The sequence below is a fragment of the Petromyzon marinus genome, chromosome 29, assembly GCF_048934315.1.
Source record: "Petromyzon marinus isolate PM22_M1 ecotype Great Lakes invasive population chromosome 29, UKy_Petmar_22M1.pri1.0, whole genome shotgun sequence".
Lineage (NCBI taxonomy): Eukaryota > Metazoa > Chordata > Hyperoartia > Petromyzontiformes > Petromyzontidae > Petromyzon > Petromyzon marinus.
This window is the reverse complement of record NC_133695.1, coordinates 7,815,785-7,837,441: the sequence shown is the minus strand read 5'-3', so window position 1 is coordinate 7,837,441 and position 21,657 is coordinate 7,815,785. Positions and strand designations below refer to the sequence as shown.

The 21,657-nt window shown below is 54.2% G+C and overlaps 2 protein-coding genes across 2 annotated transcripts; both read right to left on the bottom strand.

The window, feature by feature from the left end:
- Positions 1 to 949: 949 nt before the first annotated feature.
- LOC142929308 (uncharacterized) lies at positions 950 to 2,374 on the bottom strand. The gene is made up of 3 exons (XM_076070399.1): positions 2,230 to 2,374; positions 1,851 to 1,951; positions 950 to 1,627 (listed from the first exon to the last, which is right to left on the bottom strand). The coding sequence occupies exons 1-3, from the start codon at positions 2,285 to 2,287 to the stop codon at positions 1,124 to 1,126; spliced, it is 663 nt and encodes a 220-aa protein (XP_075926514.1). The 5' UTR covers positions 2,288 to 2,374; the 3' UTR covers positions 950 to 1,123.
- Positions 2,375 to 7,272: 4,898 nt separating this feature from the next.
- On the bottom strand, positions 7,273 to 8,696 carry LOC142929307 (uncharacterized). Its single transcript, XM_076070398.1, has 3 exons — positions 8,553 to 8,696; positions 8,174 to 8,274; positions 7,273 to 7,950 (listed from the first exon to the last, which is right to left on the bottom strand). The coding sequence occupies exons 1-3, from the start codon at positions 8,608 to 8,610 to the stop codon at positions 7,447 to 7,449; spliced, it is 663 nt and encodes a 220-aa protein (XP_075926513.1). The 5' UTR covers positions 8,611 to 8,696; the 3' UTR covers positions 7,273 to 7,446.
- Positions 8,697 to 21,657: the final 12,961 nt, after the last annotated feature.

Sequence of the window (21,657 nt, the reverse complement as noted above, 5' to 3'; positions counted from 1 at the left end):
GGGGGGCTGGTCGACGTGGAGTGACTTCACGAGCGTTGCACACAGACATTCTCGGCTCATTATCGTCGGTAATAATGGGGGGGGGCTGTCCATTTGGAGGATGTAACCTGCTCATGAATATTAATGAGGGGGGCTGGTCAATGGCTGTCGGGTGGTGGCAGGTTTAACGACACTTATATAGTTCCGAGATCCAACCGAAAAAACCCTCTATTATAGATTGGGTCATCGCTTCCGTAGCGCAGCGCGATAACCTCTACAGACCGCTCCCCATGCACGAGGGCACTCACTCCATGTTGCAGAGGATCGCTCCTCTGAACAAAATACTTCTGGGGGTCAGTTTGCAAGTGCGAGTTCTCGTTAAGCCAATACCAAGTTTTACATTCAAAGCTGGTTGGCAAGTCGAGGACCGCCTGTATTGGGGGCTCTATACATTCCGAGGAGTCATGAAAAGCTCCAGGTGTCTCTAGGGGGTAAGTTTGCGACGACTATCAGTCGGCTCTTGCCATGGTTCGTTGGTCACGTTGCTCAATGGAAACGTCCCCCGCACGTCGAGGCTCTGCACCGACCGATGCAGCCAGCCGTGCTCGCGCTCAGGCCGTGACACACGCAGTGCCTGATGAAGGGCCCCAGGAGTGTCGCCAATTGGCCCCAGGTCAAACGGGGACGTTCCACCTCGGCTCCTAGAGCACGTGTCAATCGACCACCATTACCCTCACATGAGCCATGGCCATTTCCCCCATGGTGTGACGGCTACCAAGCTCCTCGCACCCAAGGATACATTGCGGCATCATGAAACCAAGGACCTCATTGGAAAAGCCTCCAATCCCTCAGTGGATAGAACAGCTCAAGGCTTGGCAACAGCTTCACAGATCACAATACAACCCTGCACGTTGGAGGGCGGGGGTGGTGTCACGCTCACGCAAGTTTAGCCAGGAACCGGGACACAGCATCAAGTCAAGATCATATTTATTGAGCAATTGGGAAAAAAGAGCGGGACGAGCGATGCCCAGAGCGTCAGAATTAACGAGCGGCTGAAGCGGCTCCAAAAGGGATCTTTAGCCCCACGTTCGACCCGAAGCAGGAGCCTCCAACAGCAGCCAGCGTCAGGAAAGCTGCAATGGCGTTACTTGGGCTCCTCCGTGGCCGGCGCCAGCGTCTTGGCCTCCTCCGTGGCCGACGCCAGCGTCTTGGGCTCCTTCGTGGCCGACGCCAGCGTCTTGGGCTCCTCCGTGGCCGGCGCCAGCGTCTTGGGCTCCTCCGTGGCCGGCGCCAGCGTCTTGGGCTCCTCCGTGGCCGGCGCCAGCGTCTTGGGCTCCTCCGTGGCCGGCGCCAGCGTCTTGGGCTCCTCCGTGGCCGGCGCCAGCGTCTTGGGCTCCTTTGTGGCCGGCGCCAGCGTCTTGGGCTCCTCCGTGGCCGGCGCCAGCGTCTTGGGCTCCTCCGTGGCCGGCGCCAGCGTCTTGGGCTCCTCCGTGGCCGGCGCCAGCGTCTTGGGCTCCTCCGTGGCCGGCGCCAGCGTCTTGGGCTCCTCCGTGGCCGGCGCCAGAGTCTTGGGCTCCTCCGTGGCCGGTTCCTCAGTTTCGTCTCCAGTTAGAAAGTCGGCACCTGCGTTGTGAAAGTGGTGCCGGACCTGGCATAGGGTCAGGTGACAGGACGCGGGCCATCAGCAGACAAGACGCAGCTTCCCACAACACTCACCCGTGGCATGTCAGATGCGCATTGAGGCCAGTGGTGGCAGAAAGCGTCGCTTGCACTCAAGATTTATCGTTTTCAATAGACCAACGAGACCGGCAGATGCACCAGTTCCACACCACAAGGTTTACGAACCGGTTGTCACACGATGCGTTACTCACAGCAAGGTTCAGTTTCGAGATCTCCCCGGATTCGGCCGCCTGCCGCCACGCTGCCGGGTCGCCGCGAATCGTCGCAGCGTCCACGCAGCTCCTCGTGGTCCCTGGGATCGGGGTGGGAATGGGCGAGGGTGGGGGTAAATCGAAGCCTATGGAATCACGAACTAGTACGACCGCATTCGTTGTTGGTAGGCGCAACGGCACAAAATGAACCCAAGTAGCCACTGTAGAACAATGGTAATGGAGTCGGCATCGGTTGGTGGTTAACAGCAAAAGGGGACGAAGTAAAATAACCAAAATGGGTCCCTAACACCATCAAAGCTTCGAGCCCACATCGACCCAAATCGATCCCTGGGTGCCTGGCAGTGGCGCGAGAACTCACAGCCTCCCAACGCCATCAGCACCGCGCCCACCAGCATGAGACTCGCCGATGACTGCATCTTTTGGTAATGTTGCGAGCGCTGATGCTTGAACAAAACAAGTCTATATCCCTCACACCTGCTCGCCACACCTCCGCTTTATACCCAGCGAGGTGCGGGGTGTGGGGGAGTCGGATGATTGGGGCCACGTGCCCCATAAACGCGCGGCCAATGAGAACGAGGAGTGAGTGGGGCCCATCCCGGTGCGTGTGCCACGGTGCTTAATGACCCCATGGAGCCCCTCAATGAGTGGCTCTGGAGGCACGTGCTCAGGCGGGGCTCATTCACGCGGCAGTGCTGATGGATAAAAAATCATTCCCATCTCCACCACCCCCTTACCCATGCCAACCTCCACTACTACCCACAAATCCCAACCTCTACATCCTCACCTCCACTACGCCCCCCACCCACCCCATCTCATACACCCCTTCAAGCATCCCCACCTCCACTACCCCTCCAATATGCTTTGGGATCGTCCAAGAGGAGCTCCGAGAGGGAGCGGCGAGGTTTATCCCAACAAGGAGACTGGGATTGAGGGGTGGCCTGGGTCTGTGCCTCCTGCGTATTGGTGCGACGTCTCCTGCCCAGGTCGACTTTCATAAACAGCTTCAACGATGTCACTAAACTGCGTCTGTTCACGTGCTCGTCTGTCTTTCAACGTAATTTCAAACGTTCATCTCTCCATTCGTCTTTGCACACTTTTCATATATTTTTTAATTGTCCATCGTATCCACGTATAAAAGTCGGCAGTATTGTGCGTACTGATAATGTTTTAACGGTCTTCCTTGAGCAGATTGATACTTGGCTTTCATGATCATGTGCCATGTTTCAAAAGCAATCATTCCCACTCTCAGTTGCTTGCCATCATTCTCATCCCGGACAGTCTTTAACAGCTGCACTATGTATTTCCGCCTTTACCAATTGACTCCCCATTGGAAAACAAATTAATTGGTTCCATGCTGCATGCGCCCGATGATTGTTAAACAAGTCTCACGTGACACGCGAAGCAACCATTAGAGTTTTGATTTTGCACTGTACTTGGCGTTATGCTGAGCAAGCTGCGCCACTGTGATGTTGACCTTCTGGGGGGTCATGGGATGGGGGAGAATATTGCCAAGCACCTGACCAAGGTCTAGGGATGATCCGAGCTCCTCCGCATGAATCCCAGATAGATGTTGGTCCTCTACAGGGGTTTGATGGGATCACATATTACAATTATATTGGTGTCCAGGAATTTTGGATGAGCTCTAAACATGATTAGACGACTGTCAGATCACATATTGAGGATTGTGGTTTTACTGGTAGGAACGAAGTTGTAAACTGAGTGTACCAGCCTGCAATAGATTAATGTGTCCGTCCGTCCGTCCCCTTTCAAAAGCCCCATACTACCGTATACCGGGAAACAATTCCTAATTTTAAAATGCAATTGTTGTCATTCTTTTTTTAAAATGCAATTGTTGTCATTTTTCGGCCCAGCCCTTAACGATTTTATGATACATTGCTCCAAATGAGCAGATGCAGTCAATAAGGATTTCACCATTCCATTCCTCTACAGAGGTTAATTTGTCCGAAGAACCCTCAACGATTTTGAGGGCAAAAAGGTGGGAAGACGCTCTCAATTTGCACAATTTTACGTAACAATGTCATAAAATTGCGCAAAATTCCAATGTTCCTACCAGCCCACCCTGCAGGGACCTGTACTGTGTTGAGATTTGGTCCAGAAACCAGCTGAGAAAGGGTCTTGGAATGTAAGGAAATGGTCACCCTCTGGTAACGTAAACGTCAATGTCTTTATTTCACATTGACCTTGGCAGTGTTGTGTTCTTGTGATTGGAAGAATGTGGTTTGCGCTGTTTCCTCTGTGGATAACATCTCATCAAAAGGAGACAACACGCATTATTTACGGTGGATATAATCAGGTAAACTATTCACTCAGGGTATTATCCACTAATTGACGTCCACAGCATTGCAGTTTGGAGTTCTAATAATGTGTATTGCATCCTTTGTCTTGTGGCTTGCCGAGTTACTGATTGCATGATGTTGTTGTTCATGAGTCGACCGAGGGAAGGCCCAGGTCCCATTCAGTTAATTGTCACTGGTGTTGATCGTAAGCGGGAATTGAACATTGGTCGCCAGTTGAGTAGCACAGCATGCTAACCATTGCACTACCACTCCCCCCACACACGCGCACAAAGACTGTAGGACCATGTGTTATTAGTGAGTAGCACTTAATGCCGGATTGGTACACGAGGGGGTTGGGTCGCGAGCACCATGCCTGACCACCTTTGTCTCCCTAATGTTTACACACCGTACTCGGAACTGATTAGAGGCCGAGTAGACCTAGGTAGGCTTAGGATCGGTAAGATTGAATCTTGGTCGCAGCCAATACCAGTGACAAACTCCGGTCATTTCTTTAAACGTTGGCTTTCGCGACCAATATCATCCACTCGCCTTTTGCCCATCCAAGGACGGGTGTATTGCAGTAAATCTGAAACTTGCAAGCGAAAAGCAGACCGCGACGTGATATATTCATTGCATGAATGCGTGTGCAATTTGTAAGAGCGCGGTGAAACAGACCTATTTCATTTAAAGGTTATAATCCCTTGTTCATCTTGACGTCCTTTTTACTTCTATGTCTCAATAGCGTTACGGAGATCGTGTGACGTGAGGGTTCTGCCTTTGTGTAGAGACACAGCTAGAGGTCTCTGGGTGTCGCGCCAGCTCCAGTGTTGGAGGGGCGCCGAGCGCCCGGTGCCTCGATTGTTGGAGTTAAGGGCACTTCACCTGAAGCGAGGAGCTCCGATTGTTGGAGTTAAGGGCACTTCACCTGAAGCGAGGAGCTCCGATTGTTGGAGTTAAGGACACTTCACCTGAAGCGAGGAGCTCCGATTGTTGGAGTTAAGGGCACTTCACCTGAAGCGAGGAGCTCCGATTGTTGGAGTAAAGGGCACTTCACCTGAAGCGAGGAGCTCCGATTGTTGGAGTAAAGGGCACGTGACCAGAAGCGGGGAACCATGCCTTGATGCAGCAAGGGGCGCGGCCAGGGGATAAAAGGGGAGGGCCGAGGGGATTCGGGGCTCGTTTCGGGCATCAAGCTCGCTAACACACACGCACATAATGAGCAGCCTAGAACAAGTTAACCACACTTAACAACGAAATTCGGTGTACAATGAATTGTTTAATAAACGCGTTGCCTCCTACAACAGTGTGTGTACCTCAGGTTACACACTACATTTGTATGCGAGGAGGGGGGAGGAGGCGCCTCTGCCCCCCATGTGGGGTGACGTCAGCCGCTATTATTATGAATGGGGGGGGGGTGTCCATTTGGAGGACGTCACCTTAACACATTCCTGCGGAGGGAGCTGGTAGGAACGTTGGGTTGCTCGGTCAATGGCCAGGGTCAACGGCGGCACCACGTGGTGTATTCCGCAAATATTCCCGACTGTGAGGGCGGGCACAAGCCGGCGTGAGTAGGTTAAACGTTTAGTTTTATAAGGGCACCACGGGATGACCAGCCGCTCCCCACCCAGCCCCACCCCTCCCACCCCCCACCCCTCTCAACCCCCTACCCCTCCCTCCCACCACCCAGCCCCACCCAGCCCCACCCTCCCCACCCAGCCCCTCCCCACCCTCCCCTTCCCAACCAGCCCCTCCCCACCCTCCCCTCTCCACCCAGCCCCACCCCTCCCATTTTATCCGGGTGTCCGGATACACGTGGACAGACATCCACAGACATCCACAATTAATCCGCTGCCTCCTGTGAATTAATCCCAGTTGGCCTTCCAGTCCACTACGTTTCCTACCAGTAATGCCCACTAGGAGCGCAATTGATATATAACCGGGTGTCCGGATACACGTGGACAGACATCCACAGACATACACAATTAATCCCATGCCTCCTGTGAATTCATCCCGGTTGGGCCTCCAGTCCACTACGTTTCCTACCAGTATGATTATTGAGAGGGCTGTTCGATGTGGGGTGACGTCACCTGCTCATGATTACTAATGGGAAGGTCCATGATTAGGATGCAACCTGTTCATGTTTGTTAATGAGGGGGGCTGGTCGACGTGGAGTGACTTCACGAGCGTTGCACACAGACATTCTTGGCTCATTATCGTCGGTAATAATGGGGGGGGGGGGGGCGCTGTCCATTTGGAGGATGTAACCTGCTCATGAATATTAATGAGGGGGGCTGGTCAATGGCTGTCGGGTGGTGGCAGGTTTAACGACACTTATATAGTTCCGAGATCCAACCGAAAAAACCCTCTATTATAGATTGGGTCATCGCTTCCGTAGCGCAGCGCGATAACCTCTACAGACCGCTCCCCATGCACGAGGGCACTCACTCCATGTTGCAGAGGATCGCTCCTCTGAACAAGATACTGTGGCTCAGTTTGCAAGTGCGGGTTCTCGTTGAGTCAATACCAAGTTTTACATTCAAAGCTGGTTGGCAAGTCGAGGACCGCCTGTATTGGGGGCTCTATACATTCCTAGGAGTCATGAAAAGCTCCAGGTGTCTCTAGGGGGTAAGTTTGCGACGACTATCAGTCGGCTCTTGCCATGGTTCGTTGGTCACGTTGCTCAATGGAAACGTCCCCCGCACGTCGAGGCTCTGCACCGACCGATGCAGCCAGCCGTGCTCGCGCTCAGGCCGTGACACACGCAGTGCCTGATGAAGGGCCCCAGGAGTGTCGCCAATTGGCCCCAGGTCAAACGGGGACGTTCCACCTCGGCTCCTAGAGCACGTGTCAATCGACCACCATTACCCTCACATGAGCCATGGCCATTTCCCCCATGGTGTGACGGCTACCAAGCTCCTCGCACCCAAGGATACATTGCGGCATCATGAAACCAAGGACCTCATTGGAAAAGCCTCCAATCCCTCAGTGGATAGAACAGCTCAAGGCTTGGCAACAGCTTCACAGATCACAATACAACCCTGCACGTTGGAGGGCGGGGGTGGTGTCACGCTCACGCAAGTTTAGCCAGGAACCGGGACACAGCATCAAGTCAAGATCATATTTATTGAGCAATTGGGAAAAAAGAGCGGGACGAGCGATGCCCAGAGCGTCAGAATTAACGAGCGGCTGAAGCGGCTCCAAAAGGGATCTTTAGCCCCACGTTCGACCCGAAGCAGGAGCCTCCAACAGCAGCCAGCGTCAGGAAAGCTGCAATGGCGTTACTTGGGCTCCTCCGTGGCCGGCGCCAGCGTCTTGGCCTCCTCCGTGGCCGACGCCAGCGTCTTGGGCTCCTTCGTGGCCGGCGCCAGCGTCTTGGGCTCCTCCGTGGCCGGCGCCAGCGTCTTGGGCTCCTCCGTGGCCGGCGCCAGCGTCTTGGGCTCCTCCGTGGCCGGCGCCAGCGTCTTGGGCTCCTCCGTGGCCGGCGCCAGCGTCTTGGGCTCCTCCGTGGCCGGCGCCAGCGTCTTGGGCTCCTTTGTGGCCGGCGCCAGCGTCTTGGGCTCCTCCGTGGCCGGCGCCAGCGTCTTGGGCTCCTCCGTGGCCGGCGCCAGCGTCTTGGGCTCCTCCGTGGCCGGCGCCAGAGTCTTGGGCTCCTCCGTGGCCGGCGCCAGCGTCTTGGGCTCCTCCGTGGCCGGCGCCAGAGTCTTGGGCTCCTCCGTGGCCGGTTCCTCAGTTTCGTCTCCAGTTAGAAAGTCGGCACCTGCGTTGTGAAAGTGGTGCCGGACCTGGCATAGGGTCAGGTGACAGGACGCGGGCCATCAGCAGACAAGACGCAGCTTCCCACAACACTCACCCGTGGCATGTCAGATGCGCATTGAGGCCAGTGGTGGCAGAAAGCGTCGCTTGCACTCAAGATTTATCGTTTTCAATAGACCAACGAGACCGGCAGATGCACCAGTTCCACACCACAAGGTTTACGAACCGGTTGTCACACGATGCGTTACTCACAGCAAGGTTCAGTTTCGAGATCTCCCCGGATTCGGCCGCCTGCCGCCACGCTGCCGGGTCGCCGCGAATCGTCGCAGCGTCCACGCAGCTCCTCGTGGTCCCTGGGATCGGGGTGGGAATGGGCGAGGGTGGGGGTAAATCGAAGCCTATGGAATCACGAACTAGTACGACCGCATTCGTTGTTGGTAGGCGCAACGGCACAAAATGAACCCAAGTAGCCACTGTAGAACAATGGTAATGGAGTCGGCATCGGTTGGTGGTTAACAGCAAAAGGGGACGAAGTAAAATAACCAAAATGGGTCCCTAACACCATCAAAGCTTCGAGCCCACATCGACCCAAATCGATCCCTGGGTGCCTGGCAGTGGCGCGAGAACTCACAGCCTCCCAACGCCATCAGCACCGCGCCCACCAGCATGAGACTCGCCGATGACTGCATCTTTTGGTAATGTTGCGAGCGCTGATGCTTGAACAAAACAAGTCTATATCCCTCACACCTGCTCGCCACACCTCCGCTTTATACCCAGCGAGGTGCGGGGTGTGGGGGAGTCGGATGATTGGGGCCACGTGCCCCATAAACGCGCGGCCAATGAGAACGAGGAGTGAGTGGGGCCCATCCCGGTGCGTGTGCCACGGTGCTTAATGACCCCATGGAGCCCCTCAATGAGTGGCTCTGGAGGCACGTGCTCAGGCGGGGCTCATTCACGCGGCAGTGCTGATGGATAAAAAATCATTCCCATCTCCACCACCCCCTTACCCATGCCAACCTCCACTACTACCCACAAATCCCAACCTCTACATCCTCACCTCCACTACGCCCCCCACCCACCCCATCTCATACACCCCTTCAAGCATCCCCACCTCCACTACCCCTCCAATATGCTTTGGGATCGTCCAAGAGGAGCTCCGAGAGGGAGCGGCGAGGTTTATCCCAACAAGGAGACTGGGATTGAGGGGTGGCCTGGGTCTGTGCCTCCTGCGTATTGGTGCGACGTCTCCTGCCCAGGTCGACTTTCATAAACAGCTTCAACGATGTCACTAAACTGCGTCTGTTCACGTGCTCGTCTGTCTTTCAACGTAATTTCAAACGTTCATCTCTCCATTCGTCTTTGCACACTTTTCATATATTTTTTAATTGTCCATCGTATCCACGTATAAAAGTCGGCAGTATTGTGCGTACTGATAATGTTTTAACGGTCTTCCTTGAGCAGATTGATACTTGGCTTTCATGATCATGTGCCATGTTTCAAAAGCAATCATTCCCACTCTCAGTTGCTTGCCATCATTCTCATCCCGGACAGTCTTTAACAGCTGCACTATGTATTTCCGCCTTTACCAATTGACTCCCCATTGGAAAACAAATTAATTGGTTCCATGCTGCATGCGCCCGATGATTGTTAAACAAGTCTCACGTGACACGCGAAGCAACCATTAGAGTTTTGATTTTGCACTGTACTTGGCGTTATGCTGAGCAAGCTGCGCCACTGTGATGTTGACCTTCTGGGGGGTCATGGGATGGGGGAGAATATTGCCAAGCACCTGACCAAGGTCTAGGGATGATCCGAGCTCCTCCGCATGAATCCCAGATAGATGTTGGTCCTCTACAGGGGTTTGATGGGATCACATATTACAATTATATTGGTGTCCAGGAATTTTGGATGAGCTCTAAACATGATTAGACGACTGTCAGATCACATATTGAGGATTGTGGTTTTACTGGTAGGAACGAAGTTGTAAACTGAGTGTACCAGCCTGCAATAGATTAATGTGTCCGTCCGTCCGTCCCCTTTCAAAAGCCCCATACTACCGTATACCGGGAAACAATTCCTAATTTTAAAATGCAATTGTTGTCATTCTTTTTTTAAAATGCAATTGTTGTCATTTTTCGGCCCAGCCCTTAACGATTTTATGATACATTGCTCCAAATGAGCAGATGCAGTCAATAAGGATTTCACCATTCCATTCCTCTACAGAGGTTAATTTGTCCGAAGAACCCTCAACGATTTTGAGGGCAAAAAGGTGGGAAGACGCTCTCAATTTGCACAATTTTACGTAACAATGTCATAAAATTGCGCAAAATTCCAATGTTCCTACCAGCCCACCCTGCAGGGACCTGTACTGTGTTGAGATTTGGTCCAGAAACCAGCTGAGAAAGGGTCTTGGAATGTAAGGAAATGGTCACCCTCTGGTAACGTAAACGTCAATGTCTTTATTTCGCATTGACCTTGGCAGTGTTGTGTTCTTGTGATTGGAAGAATGTGGTTTGCGCTGTTTCCTCTGTGGATAACATCTCATCAAAAGGAGACAACACGCATTATTTACGGTGGATATAATCAGGTAAACTATTCACTCAGGGTATTATCCACTAATTGACGTCCACAGCATTGCAGTTTGGAGTTCTAATAATGTGTATTGCATCCTTTGTCTTGTGGCTTGCCGAGTTACTGATTGCATGATGTTGTTGTTCATGAGTCGACCGAGGGAAGGCCCAGGTCCCATTCAGTTAATTGTCACTGGTGTTGATCGTAAGCGGGAATTGAACATTGGTCGCCAGTTGAGTAGCACAGCATGCTAACCATTGCACTACCACTCCCCCCACACACGCGCACAAAGACTGTAGGACCATGTGTTATTAGTGAGTAGCACTTAATGCCGGATTGGTACACGAGGGGGTTGGGTCGCGAGCACCATGCCTGACCACCTTTGTCTCCCTAATGTTTACACACTGTACTCGGAACTGATTAGAGGCCGAGTAGACCTAGGTAGGCTTAGGATCGGTAAGATTGAATCTTGGTCGCAGCCAATACCAGTGACAAACTCCGGTCATTTCTTTAAACGTTGGCTTTCGCGACCAATATCATCCACTCGCCTTTTGCCCATCCAAGGACGGGTGTATTGCAGTAAATCTGAAACTTGCAAGCGAAAAGCAGACCGCGACGTGATATATTCATTGCATGAATGCGTGTGCAATTTGTAAGAGCGCGGTGAAACAGACCTATTTCATTTAAAGGTTATAATCCCTTGTTCATCTTGACGTCCTTTTTACTTCTATGTCTCAATAGCGTTACGGAGATCGTGTGACGTGAGGGTTCTGCCTTTGTGTAGAGACACAGCTAGAGGTCTCTGGGTGTCGCGCCAGCTCCAGTGTTGGAGGGGCGCCGAGCGCCCGGTGCCTCGATTGTTGGAGTTAAGGGCACTTCACCTGAAGCGAGGAGCTCCGATTGTTGGAGTTAAGGGCACTTCACCTGAAGCGAGGAGCTCCGATTGTTGGAGTTAAGGACACTTCACCTGAAGCGAGGAGCTCCGATTGTTGGAGTTAAGGGCACTTCACCTGAAGCGAGGAGCTCCGATTGTTGGAGTAAAGGGCACTTCACCTGAAGCGAGGAGCTCCGATTGTTGGAGTAAAGGGCACGTGACCAGAAGCGGGGAACCATGCCTTGATGCAGCAAGGGGCGCGGCCAGGGGATAAAAGGGGAGGGCCGAGGGGATTCGGGGCTCGTTTCGGGCATCAAGCTCGCTAACACACACGCACATAATGAGCAGCCTAGAACAAGTTAACCACACTTAACAACGAAATTCGGTGTACAATGAATTGTTTAATAAACGCGTTGCCTCCTACAACAGTGTGTGTACCTCAGGTTACACACTACATTTGTATGCGAGGAGGGGGGAGGAGGCGCCTCTGCCCCCCATGTGGGGTGACGTCAGCCGCTATTATTATGAATGGGGGGGGGGTGTCCATTTGGAGGACGTCACCTTAACACATTCCTGCGGAGGGAGCTGGTAGGAACGTTGGGTTGCTCGGTCAATTGCCAGGGTCAACGGCGGCACCACGTGGTGTATTCCGCAAATATTCCCGACTGTGAGGGCGGGCACAAGCCGGCGTGAGTAGGTTAAACGTTTAGTTTTATAAGGGCACCACGGGATGACCAGCCGCTCCCCACCCAGCCCCACCCCTCCCACCCCCCACCCCTCTCAACCCCCTACCCCTCCCTCCCACCACCCAGCCCCACCCAGCCCCACCCTCCCCACCCAGCCCCTCCCCACCCTCCCCTTCCCAACCAGCCCCTCCCCACCCTCCCCTCTCCACCCAGCCCCACCCCTCCCATTTTATCCGGGTGTCCGGATACACGTGGACAGACATCCACAGACATCCACAATTAATCCGCTGCCTCCTGTGAATTAATCCCAGTTGGCCTTCCAGTCCACTACGTTTCCTACCAGTAATGCCCACTAGGAGCGCAATTGATATATAACCGGGTGTCCGGATACACGTGGACAGACATCCACAGACATACACAATTAATCCCATGCCTCCTGTGAATTCATCCCGGTTGGGCCTCCAGTCCACTACGTTTCCTACCAGTATGATTATTGAGAGGGCTGTTCGATGTGGGGTGACGTCACCTGCTCATGATTACTAATGGGAAGGTCCATGATTAGGATGCAACCTGTTCATGTTTGTTAATGAGGGGGGCTGGTCGACGTGGAGTGACTTCACGAGCGTTGCACACAGACATTCTTGGCTCATTATCGTCGGTAATAATGGGGGGGGGGGGGGGCGCTGTCCATTTGGAGGATGTAACCTGCTCATGAATATTAATGAGGGGGGCTGGTCAATGGCTGTCGGGTGGTGGCAGGTTTAACGACACTTATATAGTTCCGAGATCCAACCGAAAAAACCCTCTATTATAGATTGGGTCATCGCTTCCGTAGCGCAGCGCGATAACCTCTACAGACCGCTCCCCATGCACGAGGGCACTCACTCCATGTTGCAGAGGATCGCTCCTCTGAACAAGATACTGTGGCTCAGTTTGCAAGTGCGGGTTCTCGTTGAGTCAATACCAAGTTTTACATTCAAAGCTGGTTGGCAAGTCGAGGACCGCCTGTATTGGGGGCTCTATACATTCCTAGGAGTCATGAAAAGCTCCAGGTGTCTCTAGGGGGTAAGTTTGCGACGACTATCAGTCGGCTCTTGCTATGGTTCGTTGGTCACGTTGCTCAATGGAAACGTCCCCCGCACGTCGAGGCTCTGCACCGACCGATGCAGCCAGCCGTGCTCGCGCTCAGGCCGTGACACACGCAGTGTCTGAAGGGCCACAGCAGTGTCACCAATTGGCCCCAGGTCAAACGGGGACGTTCCACCTCGGCTCCTAGAGCACGTGTCAATCGACCACCATTACCCTCACATGAGCCATGGCCATGTCCCCCATGGTGTGACGGCTACCAAGCTCCTCGCACCCAAGGATACATTGCGGCATCATGAAACCAAGGACCTCATTGGAAAAGCCTCCAATCCCTCAGTGGATAAAACAGCTCAAGGCTTGGCAACAGCTTCACAGATCACAATAGAACCTTGCACGTTGGAGGGCGGGGGTGGTGTCACGCTCACGCAAGTTTAGCCAGGAACCGGGACACAGCATCAAGTCAAGATCATATTTATTGAGCAATTGGTACAAAGGAGCGGGACGAGCGATGCCCAGAGCGTCAGAATTAACGAGCGGCTGAAGCGGCTCCAAAAAGGGATCTTTAGCCCCACGTTCGACCCGAAGCAGGAGCCTCCAACAGCAGCCAGCGTCAGGAAAGCTGCAATGGCGTTACTTGGGCTCCTCCGTGGCCGGCGCCAGCGTCTTGGGCTCCTCCGTGGCCGGCGCCAGCGTCTTGGGCTCCTCCGTGGCCGGCGCCAGCGTCTTGGGCTCCTCCGTGGCCGGCGCCAGCGTCTTGGGCTCCTCCGTGGCCGGCGCCAGCGTCTTGGGCTCCTCCGTGGCCGGCGCCAGCGTCTTGGGCTCCTCCGTGGCCGGCGCCAGCGTCTTGGGCTCCTCCGTGGCCGGCGCCAGCGTCTTGGGCTCCTCCGTGGCCGGCGCCAGCGTCTTGGGCTCCTCCGTGGCCGGCGCCAGCGTCTTGGGCTCCTCCGTGGCCGGCGCCAGCGTCTTGGGCTCCTCCGTGGCCGGCGCCAGCGTCTTGGGCTCCTCCGTGGCCGGCGCCAGCGTCTTGGGCTCCTCCGTGGCCGGCGCCAGCGTCTTGGGCTCCTCCGTGGCCGGCGCCAGCGTCTTGGGCTCCTCCGTGGCCGGCGCCAGCGTCTTGGGCTCCTCCGTGGCCGGCGCCAGCGTCTTGGGCTCCACCGTGGCCGGTTCCTCAGTTTCGTCTCCAGTTAGAAAGTCGGCACCTGCGTTGTGAAAGTGGTGCCGGACCTGGCATAGGGTCAGGTGACAGGACGCGGGCCATCAGCAGACAAGACGCAGCTTCCCACAACACTCACCCGTGGCATGTCAGATGCGCATTGAGGCCAGTGGTGGCAGAAAGCGTCGCTTGCACTCAAGATTTATCGTTTTCAATAGACCAACGAGACCGGCAGATGCACCAGTTCCACACCACAAGGTTTACGAACCGGTTGTCACACGATGCGTTACTCACAGCAAGGTTCAGTTTCGAGATCTCCCCAGACTCGGCCGCCTGCCGCCACGCTGCCGGGTCGCCGCGAATCGTCGCAGCGTCCACGCAGCCCCTCGTGGTCCCTGGGATCGGGGTGGGAATGGGCGACGGTGGGGGTAAATAGAAGCCTATGGAATCACGAACTAGTACGACCGCATTCGTTGTTGGTAGGCGCAACGGCACAAAATGAACCCAAGTAGCCACTGTAGAACAATGGTAATGGAGTCGGCATCGGTTGGTGGTTAACAGCAAAAGGGGACGAAGTAAAATAACCAAAATGGGTCCCTAACACCATCAAAGCTTCGAGCCCACATCGACCCAAATCGATCCCTGGGTGCCTGGCAGTGGCGCGAGAACTCACAGCCTCCCAACGCCATCAGCACCGCGCCCACCAGCATGAGACTCGCCGATGACTGCATCTTTTGGTAATGTTGCGAGCGCTGATGCTTGAACAAAACAAGTCTATATCCCTCACACCTGCTCGCCACACCTCCGCTTTATACCCAGCGAGGTGCGGGGTGTGGGGGAGTCGGATGATTGGGGCCACGTGCCCCATAAACGCGCGGCCAATGAGCACGAGGAGTGAGTGGGGCCCATCCCGGTGCGTGTGCCACGGTGCTTAATGACCCCATGGAGCCCCTCAATGAGTGGCTCTGGAGGCACGTGCTCAGGCGGGGCTCATTCACGCGGCAGTGCTGATGGATAAAAAATCATTCCCATCTCCACCACCCCCTTACCCATGCCAACCTCCACTACTACCCACAAATCCCAACCTCTACATCCTCACCTCCACTACGCCCCCCACCCACCCCATCTCATACACCCCTTCAAGCATCCCCACCTCCACTACCCCTCCAATATGCTTTGGGATCGTCCAAGAGGAGCGCCGAGAGGGAGCGGCGAGGTTTATCCCAACAAGGAGACTGGGATTGAGGGGTGGCCTGGGTCTGTGCCTCCTGCGTATTGGTGCGACGTCTCCTGTCCAGGTCGACTTTCATAAACAGCTTCAACGATGTCACTAAACTGCGTCTGTTCACGTGCTCGTCTGTCTTTCAACGTAATTTCAAACGTTCATCTCTCCATTCGTCTTTGCACACTTTTCATATATTTTTTAATTGTCCATCGTATCCACGTATAAAAGTCGGCAGTATTGTGCGTACTGATAATGTTTTAACGGTCTTCCTTGAGCAGATTGATACTTGGCTTTCATGATCATGTGCCATGTTTCAAAAGCAATCATTCCCACTCTCAGTTGCTTGCCATCATTCTCATCCCGGACAGTCTTTAACAGCTGCACTATGTATTTCCGCCTTTACCAATTGACTCCCCATTGGAAAACAAATTAATTGGTTCCATGCTGCATGCGCCCGATGATTGTTAAACAAGTCTCACGTGACACGCGAAGCAACCATTAGAGTTTTGATTTTGCACTGTACTTGGCGTTATGCTGAGCAAGCTGCGCCACTGTGATGTTGACCTTCTGGGGGGTCATGGGATGGCGGAGAATATTGCCAAGCACCTGACCAAGGTCTAGGGATGATCCGAGCTCCTCCGCATGAATCCCAGATAGATGTTGGTCCTCTACAGGGGTTTGATGGGATCACATATTACAATTATATTGGTGTCCAGGAATTTTGGATGAGCTCTAAACATGATTAGACGACTGTCAGATCACATATTGAGGATTGTGGTTTTACTGGTAGGAACGAAGTTGTAAACTGAGTGTACCAGCCTGCAATAGATTAATGTGTCCGTCCGTCCGTCCCCTTTCAAAAGCCCCATACTACCGTATACCGGGAAACAATTCCTAATTTTAAAATGCAATTGTTGTCATTCTTTTTTTAAAATGCAATTGTTGTCATTTTTCGGCCCAGCCCTTAACGATTTTATGATACATTGCTCCAAATGAGCAGATGCAGTCAATAAGGATTTCACCATTCCATTCCTCTACAGAGGTTAATTTGTCCGAAGAACCCTCAACGATTTTGAGGGCAAAAAGGTGGGAAGACGCTCTCAATTTGCACAATTTTACGTAACAATGTCATAAAATTGCGCAAAATTCCAATGTTCCTACCAGCCCACCCTGCAGGGACCTGTACTGTGTTGAGATTTGGTCCAGAAACCAGCTGAGAAAGGGTCTTGGAATGTAAGGAAATGGTCACCCTCTGGTAACGTAAACGTCAATGTCTTTATTTCACATTGACCTTGGCAGTGTTGTGTTCTTGTGATTGGAAGAATGTGGTTTGCGCTGTTTCCTCTGTGGATAACATCTCATCAAAAGGAGACAACACGCATTATTTACGGTGGATATAATCAGGTCAACTATTCACTCAGGGTATTATCCACTAATTGACGTCCACAGCATTGCATTCTGGAGTTCTAATAATGTTTATTGCATCCTTTGTCTTGTGGCTTGCCGAGTTACTGATTGCATGATGTTGTTGTTCATGAGTCGACCGAGGGGAGGCCCAGGTCCCATTCAGTTAATTGTCACTGGTGTTGATCGTAAGCGGGAATTGAACATTGGTCGCCAGTTGAGTAGCACAGCATGCTAACCATTGCACTACCACTCCCCCGCACACACGCGCACAAAGACTGTAGGACCATGTGTTATTAGTGAGTAGCACTTAATGCCGGATCGGTACACGAGGAGGTTGGGTCGCGAGCACCATGCCTGACCACCTTTGTCTCCCTAATGTTTACACACCGTACTCGGAACTGATTAGAGGCCGAGTAGACCTAGGTAGGCTTAGGATCGGTAAGATTGAATCTTGGTCGCAGCCAATACCAGTGACAAACTCCGGTCATTTCTTTAAACGTTGGCTTTCGCGACCAATATCATCCACTCGCCTTTTGCCCATCCAAGGACGGGTGTATTGCAGTAAATCTGAAACTTGCAAGCGAAAAGCAGACCGCGACGTGATATATTCATTGCATGAATGCGTTTGCAATTTGTAAGAGCGCGGTGAAACAGACCTATTTCATTTAAAGGTTATAATCCCTTGTTCATCTTGACGTCCTTTTTACTTCTATGTCTCAATAGCGTTACGGAGATCGTGTGACGTGAGGGTTCTGCCTTTGTGTAGAGACACAGCTAGAGGTCTCTGGGTGTCGCGCCAGCTCCAGTGTTGGAGGGGCGCCGAGCGCCCGGTGCCTCGATTGTTGGAGTTAAGGGCACTTCACCTGAAGCGAGGAGCTCCGATTGTTGGAGTTAAGGGCACTTCACCTGAAGCGAGGAGCTCCGATTGTTGGAGTTAAGGGCACTTCACCTGAAGCGAGGAGCTCCGATTGTTGGAGTAAAGGGCACGTGACCAGAAGCGGGGAACCATGCCTTGATGCAGCAAGGGGCGCGGCCAGGGGATAAAAGGGGAGGGCCGAGGGGATTCGGGGCTCGTTTCGGGCATCAAGCTCGCTAACACACACGCACATAATGAGCAGCCTAGAACAAGTTAACCACACTTAACAACGAAATTCGGTGTACAATGAATTGTTTAATAAACGCGTTGCCTCCTACAACAGTGTGTGTACCTCAGGTTACACACTACATTTGTATGCGAGGAGGGGGGAGGAGGCGCCTCTGCCCCCCATGTGGGGTGACGTCAGCCGCTATTATTATGAATGGGGGGGGGGGTGTCCATTTGGAGGACGTCACCTTAACACATTCCTGCGGAGGGAGCTGGTAGGAACGTTGGGTTGCTCGGTCAATGGCCAGGGTCAACGGCGGCACCACGTGGTGTATTCCGCAAATATTCCCGACTGTGAGGGCGGGCACAAGCCGGCGTGAGTAGGTTAAACGTTTAGTTTTATAAGGGCACCACGGGGTGACCAGCCGCTCCCCACCCAGCCCCACCCCTCCCACCCCTCCCACCCCCCACCCCTCTCAACCCCCTACCCCTCCCTCCCCCCACCCCCCACCCAGCCCCACCCTCCCCACCCAGCCCCTCCCCACCCTCCCCTTCCCAACCAGCCCCTCCCCACCCTCCCCTCTCCACCCAGCCCCACCCCTCCCATTTTATCCGGGTGTCCGGATACACGTGGGCAGACATCCACAGACATCCACAATTAATCCCCTGCCTCCTGTGAATTAATCCCGGTTGGCCTTCCAGTCCACTACGTTTCCTACCAGTAATGCCCACTAGGAGCGCAATTGATATATAACCGGGTGTCTGGATACACGTGGACAGACATCCACAGACATACACAATTAATCCCATGCCTCCTGTGAATTCATCCCGGTTGGGCCTCCAGTCCACTACGTTTCCTACCAGTATGATTATTGAGGGGGCTGTTCGATGTGGGGTGACGTCACCTGCTCATGATTACTAATGGGAAGGTCCATGATTAGGATGAAACCTGTTCATGTTTGTTAATGAGGGGGGCTGGTCGACGTGGAGTGACTTCACGAGCGTTGCACACAGACATTCTCGGCTCATTATCGTCGGTAATAATGGGGGGGGGGGGGGGGCTGTCCATTTGGAGGATGTAACCTGCTCATGAATATTAATGAGGGGGGCTGGTCAATGGCTGTCGGGTGGTGGCAGGTTTAACGACACTTATATAGTTCCGAGATCCAACCGAAAAAACTATTATAGATTGGGTCATCGCTTCCGTAGCGCAGTGCGATAAGCTCTACAGACCGCTCCCCATGCACGAGGGCACTCACTCCATGTTGCAGAGGATCGCTCCTCTGAACAAAATACTTCTTTGGGTCAGTTTGCAAGTGCGAGTTCTCGTTAAGCCAATACCAAGTTTTACATTCAAAGCTGGTTGGCAAGTCGAGGACCGCCTGTATTGGGGGCTCTATACATTCCGAGGAGTCATGAAAAGCTCCAGGTGTCTCTAGGGGGTAAGTTTGCGACGACTATCAGTCGGCTCTTGCTATGGTTCGTTGGTCACGTTGCTCAATGGAAACGTCCCCCGCACGTCGAGGCTCTGCACCGACCGATGCAGCCAGCCGTGCTCGCGCTCAGGCCGTGACACACGCAGTGCCTGATGAAGGGCCCCAGGAGTGTCGCCAATTGGCCCCAGGTCAAACGGGGACGTTCCACCTCGGCTCCTAGAGCACGTGTCAATCGACCACCATTACCCTCACATGAGCCATGGCCATGTCCCCATGGTGTGACGGCTACCAAGCTCCTCGCACCCAAGGATACATTGCCGCATCATGAAACCAAGGACCTCATTGGAAAAGCCTCCAATTCCTCAGTGGATAGAACAGCTCAAGGCTTGGCAACAGCTTCACAGATCACAATACAACCCTGCACGTTGGAGGGCGGGGGTGGTGTCACGCTCACGCAAGTTTAGCCAGGAACCGGGACACAGCATCAAGTCAAGATCATATTTATTGAGCAATTGGTACAAAGGAGCGGGACGAGCGATGCCCAGAGCGTCAGAATTAACGAGCGGCTGAAGCGGCTCCAAAAGGGATCTTTAGCCCCACGTTCGACCCGAAGCAGGAGCCTCCAAACAGCAGCCAGCGTCAGGAAAGCTGCAATGGCGTTACTTGGGCTCCGTGGCCGGCGCCAGCGTCTTGGCCTCCTCCGTGGCCGACGCCAGCGTCTTGGGCTCCTTCGTGGCCGGCGCCAGCGTCTTGGGCTCCTCCGTGGCCGGCGCCAGCGTCTTGGGCTCCTCCGTGGCCGGCACCAGCGTCTTGGGCTCCTCCGTGGACGGCGCCAGCGTCTTGGGCTCCTCCGTGGACGGCGCCACCGTCTTGGGCTCCTCCGTGGCCGGCGCCAGCGTCTTGGGCTCCTCCGTGGCCGGGGCCAGCGTCTTGGGCTCCTCCGTGGCCGGCGCCAGCGTCTTGGGCTCCTCCGTGGCCGGCGCCAGCGTCTTGGGCTCCTCCGTGGCCGGCGCCAGCGTCTTGGGCTCCTCCGTGGCCGGTTCCTCAGTTTCGTCTCCAGTTAGAAAGTCGGCACCTGCGTTGTGAAAGTGGTGCCGGACCTGGCATAGGGTCAGGTGACAGGACGCGGGCCATCAGCAGACAAGACGCAGCTTCCCACACCACTCACCCGTGGCATGTCAGATGCGCATTGAGGCCAGTGGTAGCAGAAAGCGTCGCTTGCACTCAAGATTTATCGTTTTCAACAGACCAACGAGACCGGCAGATGCACCAGTTCCACACCACAAGGTTTACGAACCGGTTGTCACACGATGCGTTACTCACAGCAAGGTTCAGTTTCGAGATCTCCCCGGATTCGGCCGCCTGCCGCCACGCTGCCGGGTCGCCGCGAATCGTCGCAGCGTCCACGCAGCCCCTCGTGGTCCCTGGGATCGGGGTGGGAATGGGCGAGGGTGGGGGTAAATCGAAGCCTATGGAATCACGAACTAGTACGACCTCATTCGTTGTTGGTAGGCGCAACGGCACAAAATGAACCCAAGTAGCCACTGTAGAACAATGGTAATGGAGTCGGCATCGGTTGGTGGTTAACAGCAAAAGGGGCCGAAGTAAAATAACCAAAATGGGTCCCTAACACCATCAAAGCTTCGAGCCCACATCGACCCAAATCGATCCCTGGGTGCCTGGCAGTGGCGCGAGAACTCACAGCCTCCCAACGCCATCAGCACCGCGCCCACCAGCATGAGACTCGCCGATGATTGCATCTTTTGGTAATGTTGCGAGCGCTGATGCTTGAACAAAACAAGTCTATATCCCTCACACCTGCTCGCCACACCTCCGCTTTATACCCAGCGAGGTGCGGGGTGTGGGGGAGTCGGATGATTGGGGCCACGTGCCCCATAAACGCGCGGCCAATGAGCACGAGGAGTGAGTGGGGCCCATCCCGGTGCGTGTGCCACGGTGCTTAATGACCCCATGGAGCCCCTCAATGAGTGGCTCTGGAGGCACGTGCTCAGGCGGGGCTCATTCACGCGGCAGTGCTGATGGATAAAAAATCATTCCCATCTCCACCACCCCCTTACCCATGCCAACCTCCACTACTACCCACAAATCCCAACCTCTACATCCTCACCTCCACTACGCCCCCCACCCACCCCATCTCATACACCCCTTCAAGCATCCCCACCTCCACTACCCCTCCAATATGCTTTGGGATCG

Coding starts and splice junctions, on each gene's coding strand:
- LOC142929308 (XM_076070399.1), bottom strand. CDS start 2,287: ATGCAGTCATCGGCGAGTCTCATGCTGGTGGGCGCGGTGCTGATGGCG. Junction 1,952..2,229: donor GCTGATGGCGTTGGGAGGCT/GTGAGTTCTCGC, acceptor CCCCGATCCCAG/GGACCACGAGGAGCTGCGTG. Junction 1,628..1,850: donor TCTCGAAACTGAACCTTGCT/GTGAGTAACGCA, acceptor ACCCTATGCCAG/GTCCGGCACCACTTTCACAA.
- LOC142929307 (XM_076070398.1), bottom strand. CDS start 8,610: ATGCAGTCATCGGCGAGTCTCATGCTGGTGGGCGCGGTGCTGATGGCG. Junction 8,275..8,552: donor GCTGATGGCGTTGGGAGGCT/GTGAGTTCTCGC, acceptor CCCCGATCCCAG/GGACCACGAGGAGCTGCGTG. Junction 7,951..8,173: donor TCTCGAAACTGAACCTTGCT/GTGAGTAACGCA, acceptor ACCCTATGCCAG/GTCCGGCACCACTTTCACAA.